Source organism: Haliaeetus leucocephalus, unplaced genomic scaffold (assembly GCF_000737465.1).
Source record: "Haliaeetus leucocephalus isolate CR32 unplaced genomic scaffold, Haliaeetus_leucocephalus-4.0 Scaffold819, whole genome shotgun sequence".
In the NCBI taxonomy this organism is placed as follows: Eukaryota; Metazoa; Chordata; class Aves; order Accipitriformes; family Accipitridae; genus Haliaeetus; species Haliaeetus leucocephalus.
The window spans coordinates 3225184-3244727 of NW_010973255.1; the positions used below are offsets into that span (position 1 = coordinate 3225184).

Below are 19544 nucleotides of genomic sequence, written 5' to 3' on the forward strand. Positions count from 1 at the left end.
AACTGCTACTGAGATTTGTCATTCTTATGTCTATTGTTTTCACTGCTGCCTACTTAAAATTATACAATAGACTTCCCGTAAAATTAAATCACAGAATAATGTACTGACCTGCATTCTCTAAAACTACCTGAAAGGCTTGGATACATGTCTGTGTCCTTTTTTATAGATAGCTAGAGCTCTGTTTGGGTACAGGACTTGGCATACAAGGAGAAAGTTATGTGGTCTGCCTTATTCCATATGTGTAGTCTGTTTATCGTGATTCTTTGACCTTATCCCTTTTGTTCTTATTGTCAAAAAATATCTTCCTGTTATTTTGCCAAATTTTTCTCTCCTTTGTTCCTGGCCAGGGCGGATATATGTTTTTTTTTCTTTCAGGATTTGGTAGCTTATCAAGAAAACTGCAAGAAAGATTTGTCCCTGATTGAGAGAAATAGTCAGAGTATCCTGCAGTGTGTGGCTTCAAGTGATGTGTTGCAGCATTTCCATCAGTCAACATTTCAGAAAAAAGTTACACAAGTTCAAATTACTTTTCAGGTAATTATGTTATATCTTGGTGCATATTTTTGAAAGCTTGTTCATGTGCAACTGATCCATGCTACTGTATCTCCGTTTCATCACCCTGTAGCTAGCTACTGTCCAAGAGAGCTCTCCTCTTTGGAGTCAAGTTATTAATTAAGGATTTGTCTGTATTCGGTAATAAGTGGTAAGGGAACTGTCAGTCATGTTCTCCATGCAGTTATTCAGAGGTAAGCCTGCCTTAGGGGAACCTGGGATTTAAGGAGAACTTTCACATGCCTCAGGCTTCTTTGGAATGAGGAACCTGAAATCCACCTGTTAGGGCTGCACTGTTTTTTGTTTCTCCTGACTTTGTTATCTTGGCCAATTATTTGCTCCTATAATGCCATACATTGCCCTTTCACACAAAGCATGGGAGATGGAAACCTTTGCTTGCAAATGCTACTATTGCTGGGCTTTGTATTTCCTCAGAAAATGCAGTGGACTGTGAATATAGAAAGTTGCAAATATGTGTTTGCATTTGTTAATGTAAAGATGTGTTATCTGTAGAGCTCTATGTTGTTATTAGCCATATTCATGTTTTGGGGGCTATTCAGCCCAGTCTAGCCCTAATCTAGCATGAAGTTAACCATTATCTTGGAGTCAGATCTCCAGATGTTGGGTTCTATTGTTCAGTACAAGACTATCTAAACTGAATTTTAAGCTACAGAAAATCACCTATCAGTAAAGAGCTGTCCCTCAGAGGTGGATTTCAAAATTTATATTGTATTTTGTGGATTGTACTTAAAGATCAGTGGGTCTTCATTTACAATTTAGAAGTCACTTATTTGAGTTTACCTCATAGTAACAGAAGCAGATACAGTTGTAGCTTGATAAATTTACCATGTTAAGCATTAATTACTCTGTTCCTATAAAGATGGATGGCAATTTACCTCTTTTTGTGTTAGAAAATAAACCTATAAAACATAGCATAACCATACAAAATGTGGCATACCCAGAGTTAAATTATTTATGGATCTGGAAACTGGCATATTCTCATGTAAAGAATACATTCCTACATGATTCTACCATTATACAAAAATTTTTATCAGGAAACTTTAAAAAGGCTTAGCAAGATGTTTATGTTGAGATTTTATTAGCTCACTGGGTAAAATCATTACAATTCCTTACACTGGGGCTTGTAATCTGTGAGGATGGTAAAGAGTATGGTTAGTAAGCAGTGTTGGAATTACCTTGCTGCAGTTGAACTGGTGAAATGTTAATTTCTCCTGGTAAATTTTGTTACTTGCTTATGGAATTGTAACCACTGGATAATGCAGTGCACTGGGACAGTCTACAAAGCAGAATAATGAAGAGCTGTGACTAAGGTTTCAAAACAAGATTTCAGAGTAGCAACTAAACCACAAAATTTGCTGTTCTTTCTTTTAAGTGGCTTTCTACCTGGTTGCTTATCTGGCCTTACTAATGTGATAATCGTACAAACCTCCTCCAGGTCAGAAGACCTGTAGCATGGAACTGGTTGGATCCATAGGTCAAACCACCTTCATGTACAGTCATGTAGAAGGAGGTAGTCTGCTACTAGGAAAAATGGAATGGCAAGCTTTTAGCCATACCAGGTGCTTTACATTTGAAAGCAGGCTTTAGGAAAGAAGCACTAGCCAAATGGCAGAGGCATTCTAAACGTATCAGAGACTTCTATATTAGATAGCTACCCATTTTTATTTGAATGAAGGATGACATTAGCACAAGCCTTAGTATAAGTATTAAAAGTTGGGAAAATGGGAGCATGAAATGGAGAAGCAGTTGTTAACGGCACATATTTGAAAGAATGACATGCATTTTTTGTAAGATCATGGTGAAAGAGAGCAAATAAAAATCAGTGACAAAGTGCCAGCTCATTTTCTTTGCTTGTAACTCAGAATATGGTCAGGAAAGCTGGTGACTGGAGAAAAAACATAGAAGCAAATAGCCGTTTGATGAAGAAATTTGAGGAGTCTAGAGCAGAGCTGGAGAAAGTAATACAGATTGCCAATTGTTGCTTAAAAGAAAAAGGAAATCCTGAAGAACTTCTCAAGAAACATAGTGTGAGTAAATTCTCTGACCTTCCTCGTGGAAATCTTTGAGTGCATGACATGCAAGTGAAAAGCCTAATTAATTTTAAAATTGATGTGGATTTCTTTCACATATAGAAGTTATACAGATCACATCAAACTAATGTTAAGATTGAAAAACAAAAAGGAAGAAAGATCACTCCTTTTGTTGATCAATGTAAGCAACCAGAAGGTGAAGAGAGAACCCTTAGAAATTAGGGTTGGTTTTGGCAGTATAACCATTGGGAGTGAGGACACTACATTTTGCCAGTCTCACGCGTCCACTGCTTTTTTTTCAGATTAATTTCTGCATCTGTATTATAACCATTACTTATGCATGTAGCTTTAAAATGTATTGTTGTTAAAATGCCATCTCAGTGTGCTGGCTGAGATTAAATTAATTTGCTGGACTTTAAATAGCTAGAAATAGTTCCTTCCTTAGCTCAAACTTCAATTCTTCAATGCAGCAGAAGTAACCTTGAAACTTAGGAAACTTAGTGTGTTAGGAAACTTCATATTGGCAGGTTACCATATCAATAACCAGCTTCATCCTCTCACCTTTTCACTTTCCACCTCAACTTCAGGAATTCTTTAACCAGTTGGATCAGAGAGTCCTAAATGCCTTTCTGAAAGCGTGTGATGAACTTACTGACATCCTTCCAGAACAAGAGCAACACAATCTGCAGGAAGCTGTGAGAAAACTCCATAGGCAGTGGAAGGTTAGTGACATTGAATGATGTCTCTGGAAATTATAAGTCTTAACTTTGGAATGTTTCTGTGTGACCTATGTGTTGAAAAAAATTAAAATAAAATAAAAAAGCTGTATTATTCGGCTTCCCGTACAATTGGGGAAAAAAAAGTTTTACAACATTCGATATAGTTACACCTACAAATATGCTCTCGAAAAAGCCCTGTTAAGTGGTCAAAAGTCAAGAATTGTGAGAAATTAATTATGAAACCTTAATTTCTCCTCTTATGTACAGCCATAATGATACCTGTGTTAAGAACATTTCTTGAGAATAGGTGCTAGCTTCTTACTTTATGCTGATGTTGGATGATTGCAGTTACTTTCACAACCTTAATAAACCAAATTTGTAAGAGATCAGGCTATCAGTTTAAATTGTGTCTTCTGCCAAAGGCTCTACCAACTGAACAAACATTGCTTATAAGCTATGGAGTTTTTTGCTTGCTACAGCATGTTGCAGGTCACAGCTGGAGTGATGGTTGAGTGGTTTCTCACTAGAATGCAAACAGGAACCTCTGGAAGCAGTTGTGGATATACCTTTACTGTTATTGTTTGCTTTATTATTTTATACAGGAAATATTTGGTATATATCCCCAAGAATCAAGATGTCTCTGTAATGTGCCTTATACATACACATTCTGGTCCCCAAAAACTTATGACCTTATGAAATATCTAAGAGATATTGGTAACAGAGTTGCTTTATTTACTTAAATGAATATGGAGAACCCCCATCTCTTCAGGCATATACATGCTTTATTTTCTGTATTAGCAGTTTTTAGATAATTTATTTGTAGTAACTTCACACTGAGGTAATGGGAGTAGTGTTTTATCTCTGTGCTTGTTTATTGCATACCTGTGGGTATGTAGGATCTTCAAACAGAAGCCCCATATCACTTGATCCACTTGAAGATTGAAGTACAGAAAAGCAAGTTCCTGGTCACAGTGGAGGAGTGCAGAGCTGAACTAGCTCGACAGAACAAGGTGTTATCAAGAGAAGCCAATGAAAGGATGATCAAGGAACACATGGTATGAATTATATGCCACCACATGGGCATTTACAGAAATACATTTCCATTTCAATAATAAACAGGTCTGACCAACTCTTAAGCCACCAAACACTCTGTGCACAACTAAATCAGATCAATCCTTGGGGCCTTTAACAAAAATTTTGGTTTGAGCTTAGTACAGTTTATAACAAATATGTAGATATGCTTTGTGATTTCTGCCAATTTGTATTTTTATTGAATTTTCTGCTTTGTCTCCCATCAGTTGTTCTTTGGTGACAAGGGATCTTACCAGCTTTGTGCGAAAAGGCTACAACGGATTGAAGAACTGTGCCAAAAACTGCCAGTTTCTGATCCAGTGAGGGTTACCTTGGAAAGCAGCCAACGAATCCTGAAGGAGCTCAAATCCCAGATAGACAGCACATATGTAAAGTTAACAGAGCACTCGGACACCTGGAAGGGCTATAAGAACAGGTGTCAGCTCAATTGCTAGCTGGTTCTTGTAGAGCCTTATGTGTGGTCACTCCTTTAAATGTCATCATAGATCAGTACCATGTAAAGAATACTACAGTGTTGTTAGCTATACTTTATGTAGTAATTCCACAAAATATGGTGGGGGTTTGGGTGGACTTTGTAACTTTTGGCTTAAATTTAAGAGATTACTGTTTGGTGGTAGGAATTTTTGTCTAACTTTTTTCCTTGCTTTGCATTATGTGATGTTTTATTTCAGATTTTCTGAGTTGGCAAATTGGATCTTGTCAACAGAAGGAGAGCTAAAGAAGATAAAGGAAAGTGTCAATGATACTGCCCAATACAAGCAACTTGAAGCATCTGTGGGGGTGAGCTCTTGGCTTATATTCTAACAAAGCTACAGTCGTTGCTACTGGGACTCTGGATAAAACTGTATTCTGAAGTAGTGCAACTGTTTTACTATAGAGACCATAGTAGCTCTGCTAATTCCTGGTATTAAAAAGATTTCCAGTAGAAAGTTCCACATGCAACAAAGTGTGGCGGAAGTTCCTACTTTTAATAATTTAGAGAATGGCAGGTCCCTTTAGCTGTATATTCAGAACATGCAAAATATAGAAGCAGACAGAATAAACAGTTGCCCCTCATCCTGCTGCATGCACAGTTAAAAGTGCTGTACAAAGAAAATCCAGTGTCATGGTTTAACCCCAGCCAGCAACTAAGCACCATGCAGCCGCTCACTCACTCCCCCCCACCCAGTGGGATGGGGGAGAAAATCGTGAAAAAGAAGTAAAACTCGTGGCTTGAGATAAGAACGGTTTAATACAACAGAAAAGAAGAAACTAATAATGATAATGATAACACTAATAAAATGACAACAGCAATAATAAAAGGATTGGAACGTACAAATGATGCACAGTGCAATTGTTCACCACCTGCCGATTGACACCCAGCCAGTCCCCGAGCGGCGATTCCCTGCCCCCACTCCCCAGTTCCTATACTAGATGGGACGTCCCATGGTATGGAATACCTTGTTGGCCAGTTTGGGTCAGCTGCCCTGGCTGTGTTCTGTGCCAACTTCTTGTGCCCCTCCAGCTTTCTCGCTGGCTGGGCATGAGAAGCTGAAAAATCCTTGACTCTAGTCTAAACACTACTGAGCAACAACTGAAAACATCAGTGTTATGAACATTCTTCATACTGAACTCAAAACATAGCACCGTACCAGCTACTAGGAAGACAGTTAACTCTATCCCAGCTGAAACCAGGACAGCCAGTATTTCTGGACTGGGTGTTTTTGAAGGATCAGGTTACTGTCTTATATTTAGGGAAAGCTTCTATAATAAAAATTCTCTTCTACAATAGTATAACATGGGAGGCAAAGATATTCTACCACTCACTTTTGCATTGGTGACTGGTAACAGAAGTGATAGAATAGTTGAAAATTGAGTCGTTTCATTAAATTAGTTTTAGGCAATAATTTATTGTGTCACTTCAGACCTAGCTTGACCCTTATTTTTTTTATTTCACATACTAGGAGCAAAAATAGGAATGTCACATACTGTAGAAGTTTGCATGAAAGTCATGAGCAGGTTGTGAGGCTAACTGCACAGAAACATAATTAGGATGACCTTGATAAAGCAGATAGATTTTTAGCTTAATGGATGCTTCTGCTCCGAAAAGTCTGATTTACTCATGCAGTTTCATGGCTGGCAACTTCTCCTCAGCACTGGCACAAAGGTATAAATGAACTATTGGGCAAAAAGTGGCAAAAGAGAGCTATATAAATAGGAAAAAACCCCACACAGAACCTTATACCACCTGAAATTTTTTGTTTGAGAAAGTCAGCATTTGAGATTTAAATGGTAACTAAGAAATTTGGTCATTATATGGAAAATATGCACATGGTACCTACCATCTATCTATCTATCTGTGGGTAAAAATGTTAGTTTGCGTGGAAAAAGTACTCCACTGCTACTTATTAAAGAACAGCCTAATAAGTGGTAGTAGAGTAAAGTCTGTAGAGGAAGTGCAAAAATCTAGCCATTGACTGAACAAAATCAGATAGGGTATGCAAATAGAAAAATACTACATTTCTAGTGTTTGAAGAACAGAACAAAGGTAGTATGTTTACACTACTAATCTTTGAAGTGATGCCATGAATGGCACTCATTAATATATTCTGTTTATTTGAAGAAAATACATCTTGATTCTTCCATAGGAAATTAGGAAGCATATTAACAAGCAAGGAGAAAATCACAGCTGGCTGAAATCTAGGCTTCCTGTTTTGACCGCAGTATGTCCTGATTTGGAGGCCAAAAAGACAGAGGATGAACTTTGTAAACTTTCCAGTGACTTCAAGGGACTCCTAGATTTTCTGGCTGAGGTACAGTATGACGGACACAAGAACTCTCCATTTACAGTGTCACATGAAATGACATCAATCACAGCTTCACAAGCATAAGTTCCCTGCTGTGTTTTTTTAATTAAACTGCAAGCATTCAGCAACAAAAAACTCATTTGTACTTCCTGGGTAGCAAAGCCTTGAGAAGTAGCAGGCAAAAAATACTGTCATTATTATAATGGAACTTTTCCCTTTGCAGGTTTGGAAAGTATCATAGTAAATGTTTCTGGAATCAATATGTCAGTGTTTTTACAGGCAAAAGATAGTTTTCTAAAATCAGCTTAAAGTGAACATTGGCAAAACTGGGATGTACATCAGCTAGTGGATGTGGAATTTGACTTTAATCTTCATTTATGTATCTTTTATGCTGAAATAATAAAGGAAGTACTGTGAGGTAGTTTCAAATCATTAAGAATGTCTATCATGCACTGAATTTGCAGGAAAAGGCTGCAGTTCTCAGGTCTGAATGATAATGAGATACTGTAACTGCTGAAATCATGGGAAGTTTCTAACTGATGAGAAGCAAACCCTCTTAGATTCCACTGGACCCTTAAGTTCTGTGGGATCTCAGGGAACTTACTGCTTCACAGTTTTCACAGTAAAAAGAAAGATAGCATCCATTTGAAAAAAGAGTTCAGGATAGAGAAAGAGTTCAGACTTCAAATTCCATTGCTAATGTTGATTCTTGTTGAAGCCTTGTAGGTGTTCTAAATGTATAAAAGTTCCATGTATTTATTGAAACTTCTCTAAACTTCTGTGGTGTGAAAACTGTGTTTGGAAAGTTGGGGCAACCAATGTTCTGATTTCCAAGTGACTGCAAATAATTTAAGATACTATCTTTATTTGTGTGCGTGTGTGTGTGTGTGTGTGTGTTAAAGAACTTTTGCTTTTTGTTTCCACTAAAAGTCAGAACTAAGGGGAGCACAAGTTCATGAAGGTAAAGAAAGAAAATAAAAGCTAGAATTTAAACTTGTTTTGAACCTAAAAGCATAATCTAAATGTCATGTTATACTATAGTTAAGAGACTGCTAATTCTTAAAAGTCTGAATACTCTTTACAGCTAAATTTACAGCTTGTTAATCAGATGGATGAGACTGTTTAGACAAGGACTGATACTAGGTATTTCCAGAGTTGAGCAATGTTTTTGGAGAGTAAACACTAAACATTTATATAACAGAAAAGAGAATGGCTTGAATCTGAATGACCCTCCAAAGTGAATATAGACTGGAAAGAAAGGAAGGAAGGGAGGAAGAAAAGAAAGAAGTTTCTTAGTTCTAGAATACTTTATGATTAAAACCTTAAAACACAGGAACTGTCTGAGGAACAGAACCTGTACTGAGAATCAGCTAGAAGTAGTTAGCTGAATCACGCAAAGAGGGAAGAACTTTCTGATGTTGAATAGATATATCTTTTCCTTTATAAAATTCTGCAAACTGATACTGGATATTGCACCACATGCATGTTGTGGTCCATAAAACCGGGGTAACAGGGCATTTTATTATATTTGTGATTCACCAGGGCATTGCTCTAGAAGGACCAAAAGGTAGCAAGATTTTTTGTGAGTTGAGGAGTGTAGGTATTTTGGAATCTGGCTCAGCTTGCAAGGATGAGGACAGCATATATTTTCTAAGTGATCACCAATAAGTGGCTGTCGCAGACAGGTATTTACCATATGGCAATGTAATAGGAAGTATGTGTAAACAAGACAAAGGTTTCCTTGTCACATTTTAAGTCTACAGTCACTCTTTCAATATGAAGTTAAAGGTGTCAAGAATGCTGGAGACAAAAATGGTTTGAATTTAGACAATTTATTATATTTTTTGAAAAAAAAAATCCAAATACAAATGTGCTCTTAAAATATAGATGTGCCTTTCAACATTAAATGCTTAAAGTTATCTGTAATTGTAGATTGAAAAGACTTTAGGCACTGTTGGAGACTGTGTCCAGTACAAAGAAGAAGTTAAAAGTGCAATTGAAGAGTTAATCAGCAACTCTAAAGAAGCCCAAGCAGAAGCTGAAAAGATCCTGGATACAGAAAGTTTATTACAAGCTCAGCAACTACTACTTCATCATCAGGTAGGGCAATTACTCATGTCCATATCCAATTTTTTCTTTTTAAGGTAGAATTTATGTAATTACAAAATTTTGTTATGTCCATTAGCATGACTCTTTATATTTAAACTTAAAAGAGTTATAAAGGCAACAGTCTCATATGGCCTAGTATAGGTTTCTCATAATGAAAAAAGTACTCAGTATTTTTCAAATGTTAATGCCCAAAGATAAGCTTGTTTTTCAACTTTTATTGAATATCCTTTTACTTTACCTGGGGTTCTGTGACACAGAACACCTGAAAAACAAGCTTCATTTACTTGTAATTTTGGGTAAGTGTACTATGCAAATATGTAGTCTCTCTCTTGTGACCTTTTTAAAGTTTGTGTGTCAGATTTGATCATGGTAAATTGGGCCCAATCCTGGTTTTGGAAACTTCTTGACTTATAGAATTATAGAATCATTTAGGTTGGAAAAGACCTTTAAGATCATCAAGTCCAACCGTCAACCCAACACCACCATGCCCACTAAACCATGTCCTGAAGTGCCTCGTCTACGCATTTTTTTAATACCTCCAGGGACAGCGACTCCACCACTTCCCTGGGCAGCCTGTTCCAATGCCTCACAACCCTTTCAGTAAAGAAATTTTTTTCTAATATCCAATCTAAACCTTCCCTGGCGCAACTTGAGGCCATTTCCTCTTGTCCTAACTGACTTCAGCAGCTTTGATGTGGTCCCAAGTCTAAATGCTGGAGGTGAGGTGTACCTCTAGCCTCATCTCCTCCTCTTGGTAGCTACTGCAGTGACAGATGGGCCTCCATTCTGTAGGAGTAGAACAGGAGGCTTTTTATGCACTGATAATAGATCAAAACATCTACAGGCTACAGTAATAATAAATCATATGAGTTGCATACAGCAAGAACAGTTGGTTTTAAGGCCAAATATGGGAAATAAACTTTGAGGCCTGCTCAAAGCTAATAAGAATAATTTACTGTCAATGTTTGGGCATTACCTAGGTGGTTTATATTAACATCTATTTCTGTAAGGCCAGACATGTCTTACTTGCTGACCAGGCACTACTATGTCTTACCTGTGTCTTATCTAAACTCTTTGGTGTTTCTAAAAGCTACTCTATGTGTTAAGGTTCATATTTGTTCTTTTATTATTCTACATTCCTTATCCATCATAGGAGAGGTAGTAGGAATAGTTAACTTCTCCATGAGTTCTCATACTGTTCTTCCTCTTTTTATATGGAGTCTGTTAAGATAAAAAAAGACTTTGACAAAGACCTGAAGGTACCCAGAGAAGAATTCAGCAAGGAGATGTGAGCTTACCTAGCAAGGCCAGCAACAGGTCAAGCATGTTAGGAAAGGAGAAAGGACATAGTCTTAGGAGTTTCTGATAGTGCTACAAAGCAAAATGCATCAAGGAAAGAGTTATGCAACTTGGCTGTCCCCTTCCTGCTCTCTAATGAAGGCTGATATATTGCTTTGATCAGTCTGAGGCTCCAACCTGTGCCTCAAAGAGTGCAGAGCAGACCTGGATGCTTCCAGCCAGTCATGAGGAATACCTGCACCTGTGGCTACTGCTGCAGTTGCTCAACTGTTGTGGCTTCTGCTTTCTGAAATATTGCTTTGGATAAATGGCCATACTGTCACTCTTTCTCTCCCATTTGTATGCCGCAAAAGGTGTATACATGTTTTGGAAGCCAAGGCATGTACCTGATGAGTATATGAGACTCTAGGAATACTTGCTACAGTTTATCCCTTTGTCTGTTAGTCTCATTGCATACCCCTGCAAAAGCAGAAAGTGGTTTCATTGTGCCAGTTTCCCAAAGGAGCTAAAAAGTCTAATCATTCCTTTTGGATGAATCCTTTTAGCAAAGGACAAGGAGACTCCGTGCAAAGAGGCAAATTGTGCAACAACAGATTTCCCAAGCTAAACAGTTGCAGATTGAAGGTGGACTTCCCAGCACGATGCAGGAGGATTTACAAAAGTTGGAAGGAACATTAGAGAACATACAGCAGACTATGGAGAAACGTGAAGAGCAACTGCAGGTGGGTCCTTTGCAGGTAGAAATAAACCCCCGTGCTTTCTTTTCTTTTCTTTTTTTTTTTTTTTTTAATTTAGAAAAAACCCAATTTTTTAAATCTAAAAAGTCTGAGCTTACTTTCTCAACTCTGAATCTTGGACTTTGGGGTTTTTCTGATCAGTACCTCCATGAAAATTTCTCGAAGCTGCTGGATACCTCTTGATTAATAAAGAAACAGTATTTTGTTTGGAAGTGTTTAAAAGTCCCAACTATTCAGTTATAATAGATATTTTAAATAATTTATCTGTGAATTAAATTTTAGATGTGCTGTCTCCCCTGGTTACTAAAGATGGCATTGCCCTTTAATTGAGAGTCCTTAGGCTGGATATTAGATTAATAACACCTGATGTTGTGCAAATATAATACTTACAACTACTGTTTGTAATACATGCAGTCATGCTAAATTTAAAGAAGGAAGAAAAAAGTCAGAGAAATCAAATGGTTTGCTCCAGGTTGTATAACTAATCACTGACTGAACTGGGATTAGAATTTATAGCTTCTTGTGCCCACGTCTGAGTTGTGCTTTACATTTGTCTAAGCAGAATTGTAATCCAGCTGTCCACTATTCCACGCAATGTTTAAAGTCATCAAAACTATTTTGTATGATAAAACACAAGATGAAGAACATGATTGATAGGGCTCAAATAACTTCTTAATGTAAGAATTTATTATTGAAACCAATTATTGTCTAAGGAATCCCATATATAAAGCCTTAACTTGGGCTTTGCTTTACTTCAGAATCAAGAAAATATTTGTTTATGCTGTCATAACTCTTGTGACTGGTAATTAAATGCTGTATGTTAATCAAAATTCTACATTATCAGAAAAGAACAAATTGATTTCTATGTGTGAATTTCCTATGAGTAGGGATTTTCTTCTACCATTTTACTGTAATTTATTTCATTACAGAACTTGAAAATCCTTCTGGATATTGTTGACACCTGTCACCATAAGCATAAGCATCTGCATTTATTACTTCAGACTTCTTATAGGACATTCAAATATAAGATTTAAATATTGCTGGTGCCTTAGAGAGCAGTGGTTTTTTGCACAGCGCAGTATGAATCAGTGAAAATTCAAGGGAAAACTTTTCTTTTATTGGGTTCAGAACAGTTTCATCTGTAGAGTAGATGTCATTTCAGGAGAAATGGATTTATTTTATGTCAGGTCTTTCCCTTTTTTCCTTCTTCAGTAACTTACAAAGAAATTCTTTGTTTCTCCTCTTTGATCTTTTTGTCTTTGCGTTCCTGTTTTGGATTTGTTTGTTTGTTTGTTTTTGTAGGTCACAATAAATAAATGGGAGCAGTTTGAAAGGGACAAAGAAACAGTAGTAAAATATCTCAATCAAGCAAGTTCTGCACTTGAACGTATCTTAAACTTTAGCAGTTTAGAGAGCCTCTCCTCAGAACTGGATCAGACAAAGGTATTCAGTGTGTGAAATATAGGAACTGAGATATCTTTCTGCCTTGCTTGTTCACATGTAGTGAGCATATTGCCTTCAATCTTTGCATGGTTTCTCGTTAATGCCAGTGCAAATTGCATGTAGAGATTAGAGACTGCATAAACTGCTTAGAGGTAAAAAGTAATTTTATGAAAAGATCATGAAGAATTACTCAAAATCTGCATCTGAAGCACATGTATGGAAGTTAAAATGATTTTGAGGACTTCCCATTTTATGCTCAGTAATCATCTATACTAGTAAGCTAAACAGTGTCAAGCACTGGCATATCAACATCAATAGTGTGCTCTTTGGCAAGGTTATGTGGACTGTGCCAACTAGCACTCTTTTAGCCCTGAAGAGAAAAAGGAGAGACTTCTGCAACATGGACATAAGCCATAACATGCCACTTGCCCTTAGTAACACAGAATTATCCCAGCCCATTTTATTTACTAATACAGAAGTAATAGTAGTGATTGGCTTTCCAAAGGGCTGTGCTTTTCACACTGTTTTTACCCTTTGTTTAATCTGATACTAAATTATAAATACCGGTTTTGCTCAGCATCCATTGTTGTGGCATATGGGTTTAATGTTTGTGACAGAAAAGTTGCTAAACAAAGTGAGATTACAAGCTATGAGATACTGCAAAATACTCTCTGTAAAGGCTGTGATCTAAAGATAAACAAACATGCATATAATCTTCCTCAATTTCTTAAAGAGCTGTAGAATAAATTTTGTTTGAGTTAAAAACTTTTGGACATGTAGTTTCTCTTGCTGAGTTCAAGCTAGGTTGCTCAAATGAACATTTCTTAAATGCAACATGAAAGTAACATTCTTCAGAGATTGTTTTCATGTATTTACACATTCAAAATATACATGTAGGACACAGATACTTTTTCCAACCACAAACATTGAGGAAAAATACTCATAATATTTATATTTCGTAAATAATAATATAAATATGTGAAACTGTTTATAGTTGTATTAATGTGCCTTGCATCCTTACAGGAACTTTCTAAACAGACTGAAGCAATGGCAGTGCAGGCTGAGAATTTGGTGAAGAATTCTTCTGAGATACAGCTTGGTTCAAAGAACAAGCAGTCCCTTCAGCAGCAGGCAAAATCAATCCAAGAACAAGTGAAAAAAGTGGAAGTTACTCTTGAAGAAGAGTATGTTCTTAACAAGTCCTAATATTTATTCTCCACTATGAGATTGTATCAGATTTCTAGAATACCTTGTCAGCATTTTGTGTTGTCTCATGAGCTCCATCATTTACAGCTTGCCGTGGCATAGTAACAAGGTTATAGTACCAAATATGTCAAAAGAGTGTGTGCAAATAAACAAAATCTTTTTTTTAATAATACGTAGTTTATAAACCCACTGTTAGTTACATTTAACCTGTCACTTATCTTTAAGCTCCAGTCTTGTGAAGAAGGGATAATTAAACTCATTCTTGAGGTACTAGACTCTTTTAGTAAGAAAAATCTCAGTGCAAATATGAGAACAGCACATTTACCATATTTGCCTTGGTTTTCGTATTCCACTTTCTCCACAGGAATGTCAAGAAGTGCCTTCATCTTAGCTGAATGCCCAGATTTTATTTCATGGGCAATATCAAAAGCTGCTTCTGCTGCTGCAAAAAACAGAGGCATCATCTGCCAAATTTTGTTTAAAAATTGAAAATTCAAACTCCAAGAAAATGTTGTTAAATCCTGTAAACATTTGTAGCTTTTTGTATTTGTAAAAATTTGTAAAAATTTCATCCCTTTTCTCAAGTAACTCAGTTATTGAACTCAAGTTACTCAACTTCAACTTCAGCTGTTGCTATTCTCATTTTATGTATATACACATACATTTATATGTGTGTATAAAATTAGTATTTTTGCCTATATTGGATCTGATACACACAGTCATGGATATATGTGCCAGTTCTATGTTGTCTTACTGGAATTACTTTGTAGAATAATTTGCTGTATAAGTTTAAGCAGGTAGCACCATCTCCATCTGAATATGATCAAAGGCCAATGCCCACATCATTGGGTTTTTTCCCCTATTGACCATTGGCATGCTAATTTGACTTTAATTTGGTGCCATTTTCCTCCTGATGTAAAAGAACAGTTGTAAACCAGAATAACTAACCTGTGCAGCAGATGTAACTTTCTGATTATTGGTGATCTAATTTTTTTACATAACACTTTCTCCAATTTGCAGTCAAATTCTACCATATCTTACTAAAAACTTTATACATAATTTTCTCCAACATTAGAGAGAAAATTAGTGTGATTTCTCAATTCAAGAAATTCATCCTTCCAACGATGAATATTCACTTTTTTAATAGTCATCTATTTTTAAATGAAAGCCATCATTGATATCCCCTTTCAATGTAGATTTGAAGTAGCTTTTAGTTGAATGTATGGATTATACAGAATGTCTGTGGTACTGTGACAGATAATAAAAAAAATAAATCTCTTCTGCAAAACATGCAAATATATACAGCTCTCTATAGTGGATCTACAGAACATATAATCAGTGTGTAAGGGTTATGTTGTAACTCACATCATCAATAAAAATCTTGGCCAAGTAATATAAAGTGAAGGTATTCCAAATACATATGGTACATACTATGCCAGTGAACAGGAAAGGGAAAGAAAAGCTTGAGCAGCTCTCCATAGTCAGCTACAAAGCAAACTTAGCACGTCTGTTTTCCAAGGAGCTCATGCATAGCTGTGCAGTGCATTTGGGACTATATTCTTCACAGTCTGTGGCTTACTTGCAACTAGAAGGCAGGCAGATACAAAGGCAAAGGATTTTCAGCTGTTGTGCCACTGATTTGGTCCCTTGATTCTGATTTCCAGCTGTATTTTTCTTAGGCTGGACTTGAGTGACATATTATTGCACTTTATTTTCCTACAAATAACTTGAATTTGAATACACTCTTATTGGTAAATGGCTGTTGGCATTGCTAATTTTTTTTGTTTGTTTGTTTTGAAAATAAATAAGAAAAAATAAAATGGCCAATTTTTACATTTTTAGACTAGATCTTTTCTTAAAGCTTCCTCTAGCTTTAATGACGGGGGGGAAGAAATTACAACAAAGACTTTTTAACATGGAATGGTTTTTAAGGCTATATTTAAAAGGAAAATGTATTTTGGAATTTTGTAATATTCAAACTTTTCTGATGAAATTTTAATATTTTCAGTGAAATAGAAAATGCATGTTTTGCAAGCTGTGTGTAGGGTCTACATTAGCACTGGTTTCTTTACAATGATTTGAAAGACGCAGAAGCTTGTATACTGGAAGTCAATGCTGTTAGGCCTTATAAGGGCCTTAGACTTCTTGCGACAAAAAAAACCAGTGCTTTGTTTGCTGTCCAAGATATACAAGAATCAGTCATAATATGTCTCTAACATACCTATAATGTATGTTTCAAAGATTATAAATCTATCAACTTTGAGGTAGTTGAGTCATACCTGTTGTTTATTCTTTGGCTTGATATGAAATCATTGCCTCAGAAAACACAAACTTCCTATAAGATGGGGAGATGGCTGTTATAAAAAAACAAGTTTAATAAAGCAGTCAAGCATTGGTGAATATATGTACATCCACAATACACTGGTTTTAATCATTCTGTTCTAGTGACTAAATGACTAACATCTATGCACTCAGTTATCTTAATTTTTAGATATCTGAAATAATTCCATATTATTTAACAGAAATCATATTTATGTTACTTTTCCTTTCTCTTCCTGCTGTGATGAGTTTCTTGATGTACAGCTAATGAATGAAACTGTACTCTGTTTCACCTCTCGGTGTCCCCTCTATGGCTAATATAATTGTTTGACTTTGGATGCACAGTCTAAGAGAGAACCAAGTTTGAATTTAGGCACGCAACTTGGTCCTCTAAGACCAGGAGTTTTTAAAATTACTCTCCTGTAGATTGAATAAACTACATTTTTATTATAGTGAGAGTATGGGCAGCTTCATTATATTAAACTGTTTATTCTCTCTAATTAATTTGGTTAATTTTAGTATTAAAAGCATGGAAATGGTGAAAAACAAGTGGGATCATTTTGGCAATAATTTTGAAGCTCTGTCCATCTGGATAGCTGAACAAGAAAAAGAACTGGAAAATTTGGAAACATCATCATCTCCTTTGGACATACAGATCAGCCAAATCAAGGTGATTAGTTCTTGTTATGTTTGGCATTAAAAGCCCATTTCTCTGTCATTTTGCTAGAGGCCAAATGGGAGAACAGACATTTTTCACATTTCAGAACTACCATGGTGTAATGATGCCACACTTTGTACATGAATATACCAAGCAGAAAGGTTTTACATAAACTCAAGGAAAATTCTTACAGGCTGCCTTCTCTTTTAGTATTTAGTTTACATATATGGAGCCTTTGTGTACATGGTGAAAAATATTATTTAATTTATACTTTCATTTTTTGATTAATTTCGACTGGTGTAAAAAATAGCTACATAAATACAAGGTGTATAAAGCTTTTTTATTTTAAAACATAGATCAACTAGTCGATATAGAATTTGATTTTAACTTTGCAAGCTAAAGTTATAACTCGATTTATGTATCTTTCATGCTAAAATAATAAAGAAACTATTGCTCTTGGTAGCTTGCAAACCTCCATACCATTTATTGCTATTGTATTTACAGTGTCTTAAATTCTGTGTGCATTCCTGTAGATACCTAGTGGTTTAGCTTCTTATTGCTGACTGAGGTGCATATTGTCTCCAAGCATTGCATTTCAAGGGCTGACTTCATATCCTCCCGCAAATGAAAATGTACCTACCTTCTCTGAAACCGCCTGTTTCTAAGGGGACAGAGTTTTTCAATATGCAGTGCACACCGCCATTTTCTTGATTCTGTAACCTACTTGCTTTTCAGAAAGTGCACAGGTGTGCAACTGCTTGCAGTCATGGACCAGATTGACACTAAGTATTTCCTAAGCATCCCATAAGGCACTTGTTTCATGTGACAGAAACAGTTCATCAATATATATTCCTGTTCTTAATTTGATCACAACTTTACATACACCAAATAAATAAAATCTCTTGATTTCATCATTGAAGAATACAACAATGCTTCAATTCTTGCTTCATTGCCACAGCAATTAGGAACAGTTTCCTTGTGAAATAATGTATGTGCACTTATTCCACCGGCATACATTGTCATGCTGTCGTGCTTTTCAGTAGTTAGTGGATAGGATTCCAATGTTTAAGACAGAAAATAAGTGCATCAAATGATATGAATATTGCATTACAGTGCAGCAGTTCTTGTCTGTCTAAATGGAGCCTACTTAAGCCCTACTAGCCCATTCAAGCCAATTTCCCAGAAAGGCTGTTCCTTGCTGTATGTGCAGATAAGCAGTAATTTTTACACTGCATTGTAAGTTTCTGAAAATTCCACCATAATTTTTCTTCATTTAAACATCACAACAGAAAGAAAATGGTCAGCAGGTAATGTTTATCAATGTCTGAGTGAACAGACATAAAGCAGAGAAAATCCTCCAGGTAAGGTCTAGGCTACATTATTGTAACTCAGGTGAATAAATGAGCTTTATGAACTGTGATATGTGAAATGAGTCATCTGGCCTCTGATGCGTGGACATAGCTGGAGGTCTTCTTCAGCAGCATTGCTTTGTGCCCAGTTTTGAAGAATTAGTTACGTTTTGTTGTAAGTTTCCTGATGACTTACCCTGTGTCACAATGCTAATCAGTTCATAATTTCTAATACAACATATTAGTAAGCAATATTGCAACATGAGGCAAATGAATAAACAATAGCGTGTTCCCCAATATCTTTGGCTTACCAGATAAAACCTGGTGTCAGCTGAATGTAATTATCATTCATAGTAGTAGTAATATTCTACTTTTTGTGACATTGATTGCAAAATCCCAATGACTTCAGCAAAGCCAGATTTTCACCTACGCATTTCTCCAAAATTCCTGGTGGAACAAAATGACAGTTATCACAAGTAGTTACTGTTGGTGACAGACTCAGTGAGAGTTTGAAGGCCTCAATTATCCACCTTGTTTTATTTAACTGAGTGAGTTTAACAGAATAGCGTGGGAGTGAAAAAGTGCTGCCTCATTTGTATCTGCTGCATTGTTAAATAATTTCAGCTTCAGGGCTGCAAATCCAGTATTTTTCCTCAGCACCATATTCTCATGCAAAAAAAGATATTTTATAATCCAAATCAATTCAGAATATGTTGCATAAAGAGACACTATAAATGATTACAGCACCACATTTTTTTTCTGTACCATCACCCTGCTAATTCTAGACTGAATGTTGCAGTAAGCCACTCCTGAGCTTTATAATGGCAAGAAAGATACCATATTTTTATCACAATTATAGCAGAAATTGGGCACTTTGTATGCCTTTGAGAGTGCATTTTCAGGAAAGTTTTTAGTTGATTTCATATACATACATTTATTAAAATTTTTATATCTAAGATGCTACTGCTTATTTCAGTTTCAAAGAGCCCTCTTGGCTCTTTCAGTTCCCTCCCAATGAGTGTTTTTCACTGCTTTTGAGAAGAACTCCATGAACATGCTACATCAGCAGAAGTTAAAAGAATTCTGTTGTGAAAAAAAATCTTATTTCCAAGTTCACTGATGCTTACTGCATAAATAGCCACTGAATGTGAAACACCGGAAGTTACTGGCTTGGATGTTGTAGCTTTCAGGTTTGCCCCTAATTTGCAATAAGTACAAGTGCAA

At 36.1% G+C, this 19544-nt stretch overlaps 1 protein-coding gene across 1 annotated transcript in view; it reads left to right on the top strand.

Annotated features, from left to right (window-relative positions):
* Positions 1-19544, top strand: part of SYNE1 (spectrin repeat containing, nuclear envelope 1) — a 250787-nt gene that overhangs the window by 39814 nt on the left and 191429 nt on the right. The window contains exons 19-30 of the mRNA XM_010581892.1: positions 376-534; positions 2436-2600; positions 3191-3325; positions 4219-4377; positions 4621-4829; positions 5086-5194; positions 7042-7206; positions 9133-9300; positions 11154-11330; positions 12648-12788; positions 13812-13972; positions 16833-16983. Of these exons, the coding sequence (XP_010580194.1) occupies positions 376-534; positions 2436-2600; positions 3191-3325; positions 4219-4377; positions 4621-4829; positions 5086-5194; positions 7042-7206; positions 9133-9300; positions 11154-11330; positions 12648-12788; positions 13812-13972; positions 16833-16983 (1899 nt within the window). The remainder of the gene's footprint in view (positions 1-375; positions 535-2435; positions 2601-3190; positions 3326-4218; positions 4378-4620; positions 4830-5085; positions 5195-7041; positions 7207-9132; positions 9301-11153; positions 11331-12647; positions 12789-13811; positions 13973-16832; positions 16984-19544) is intronic.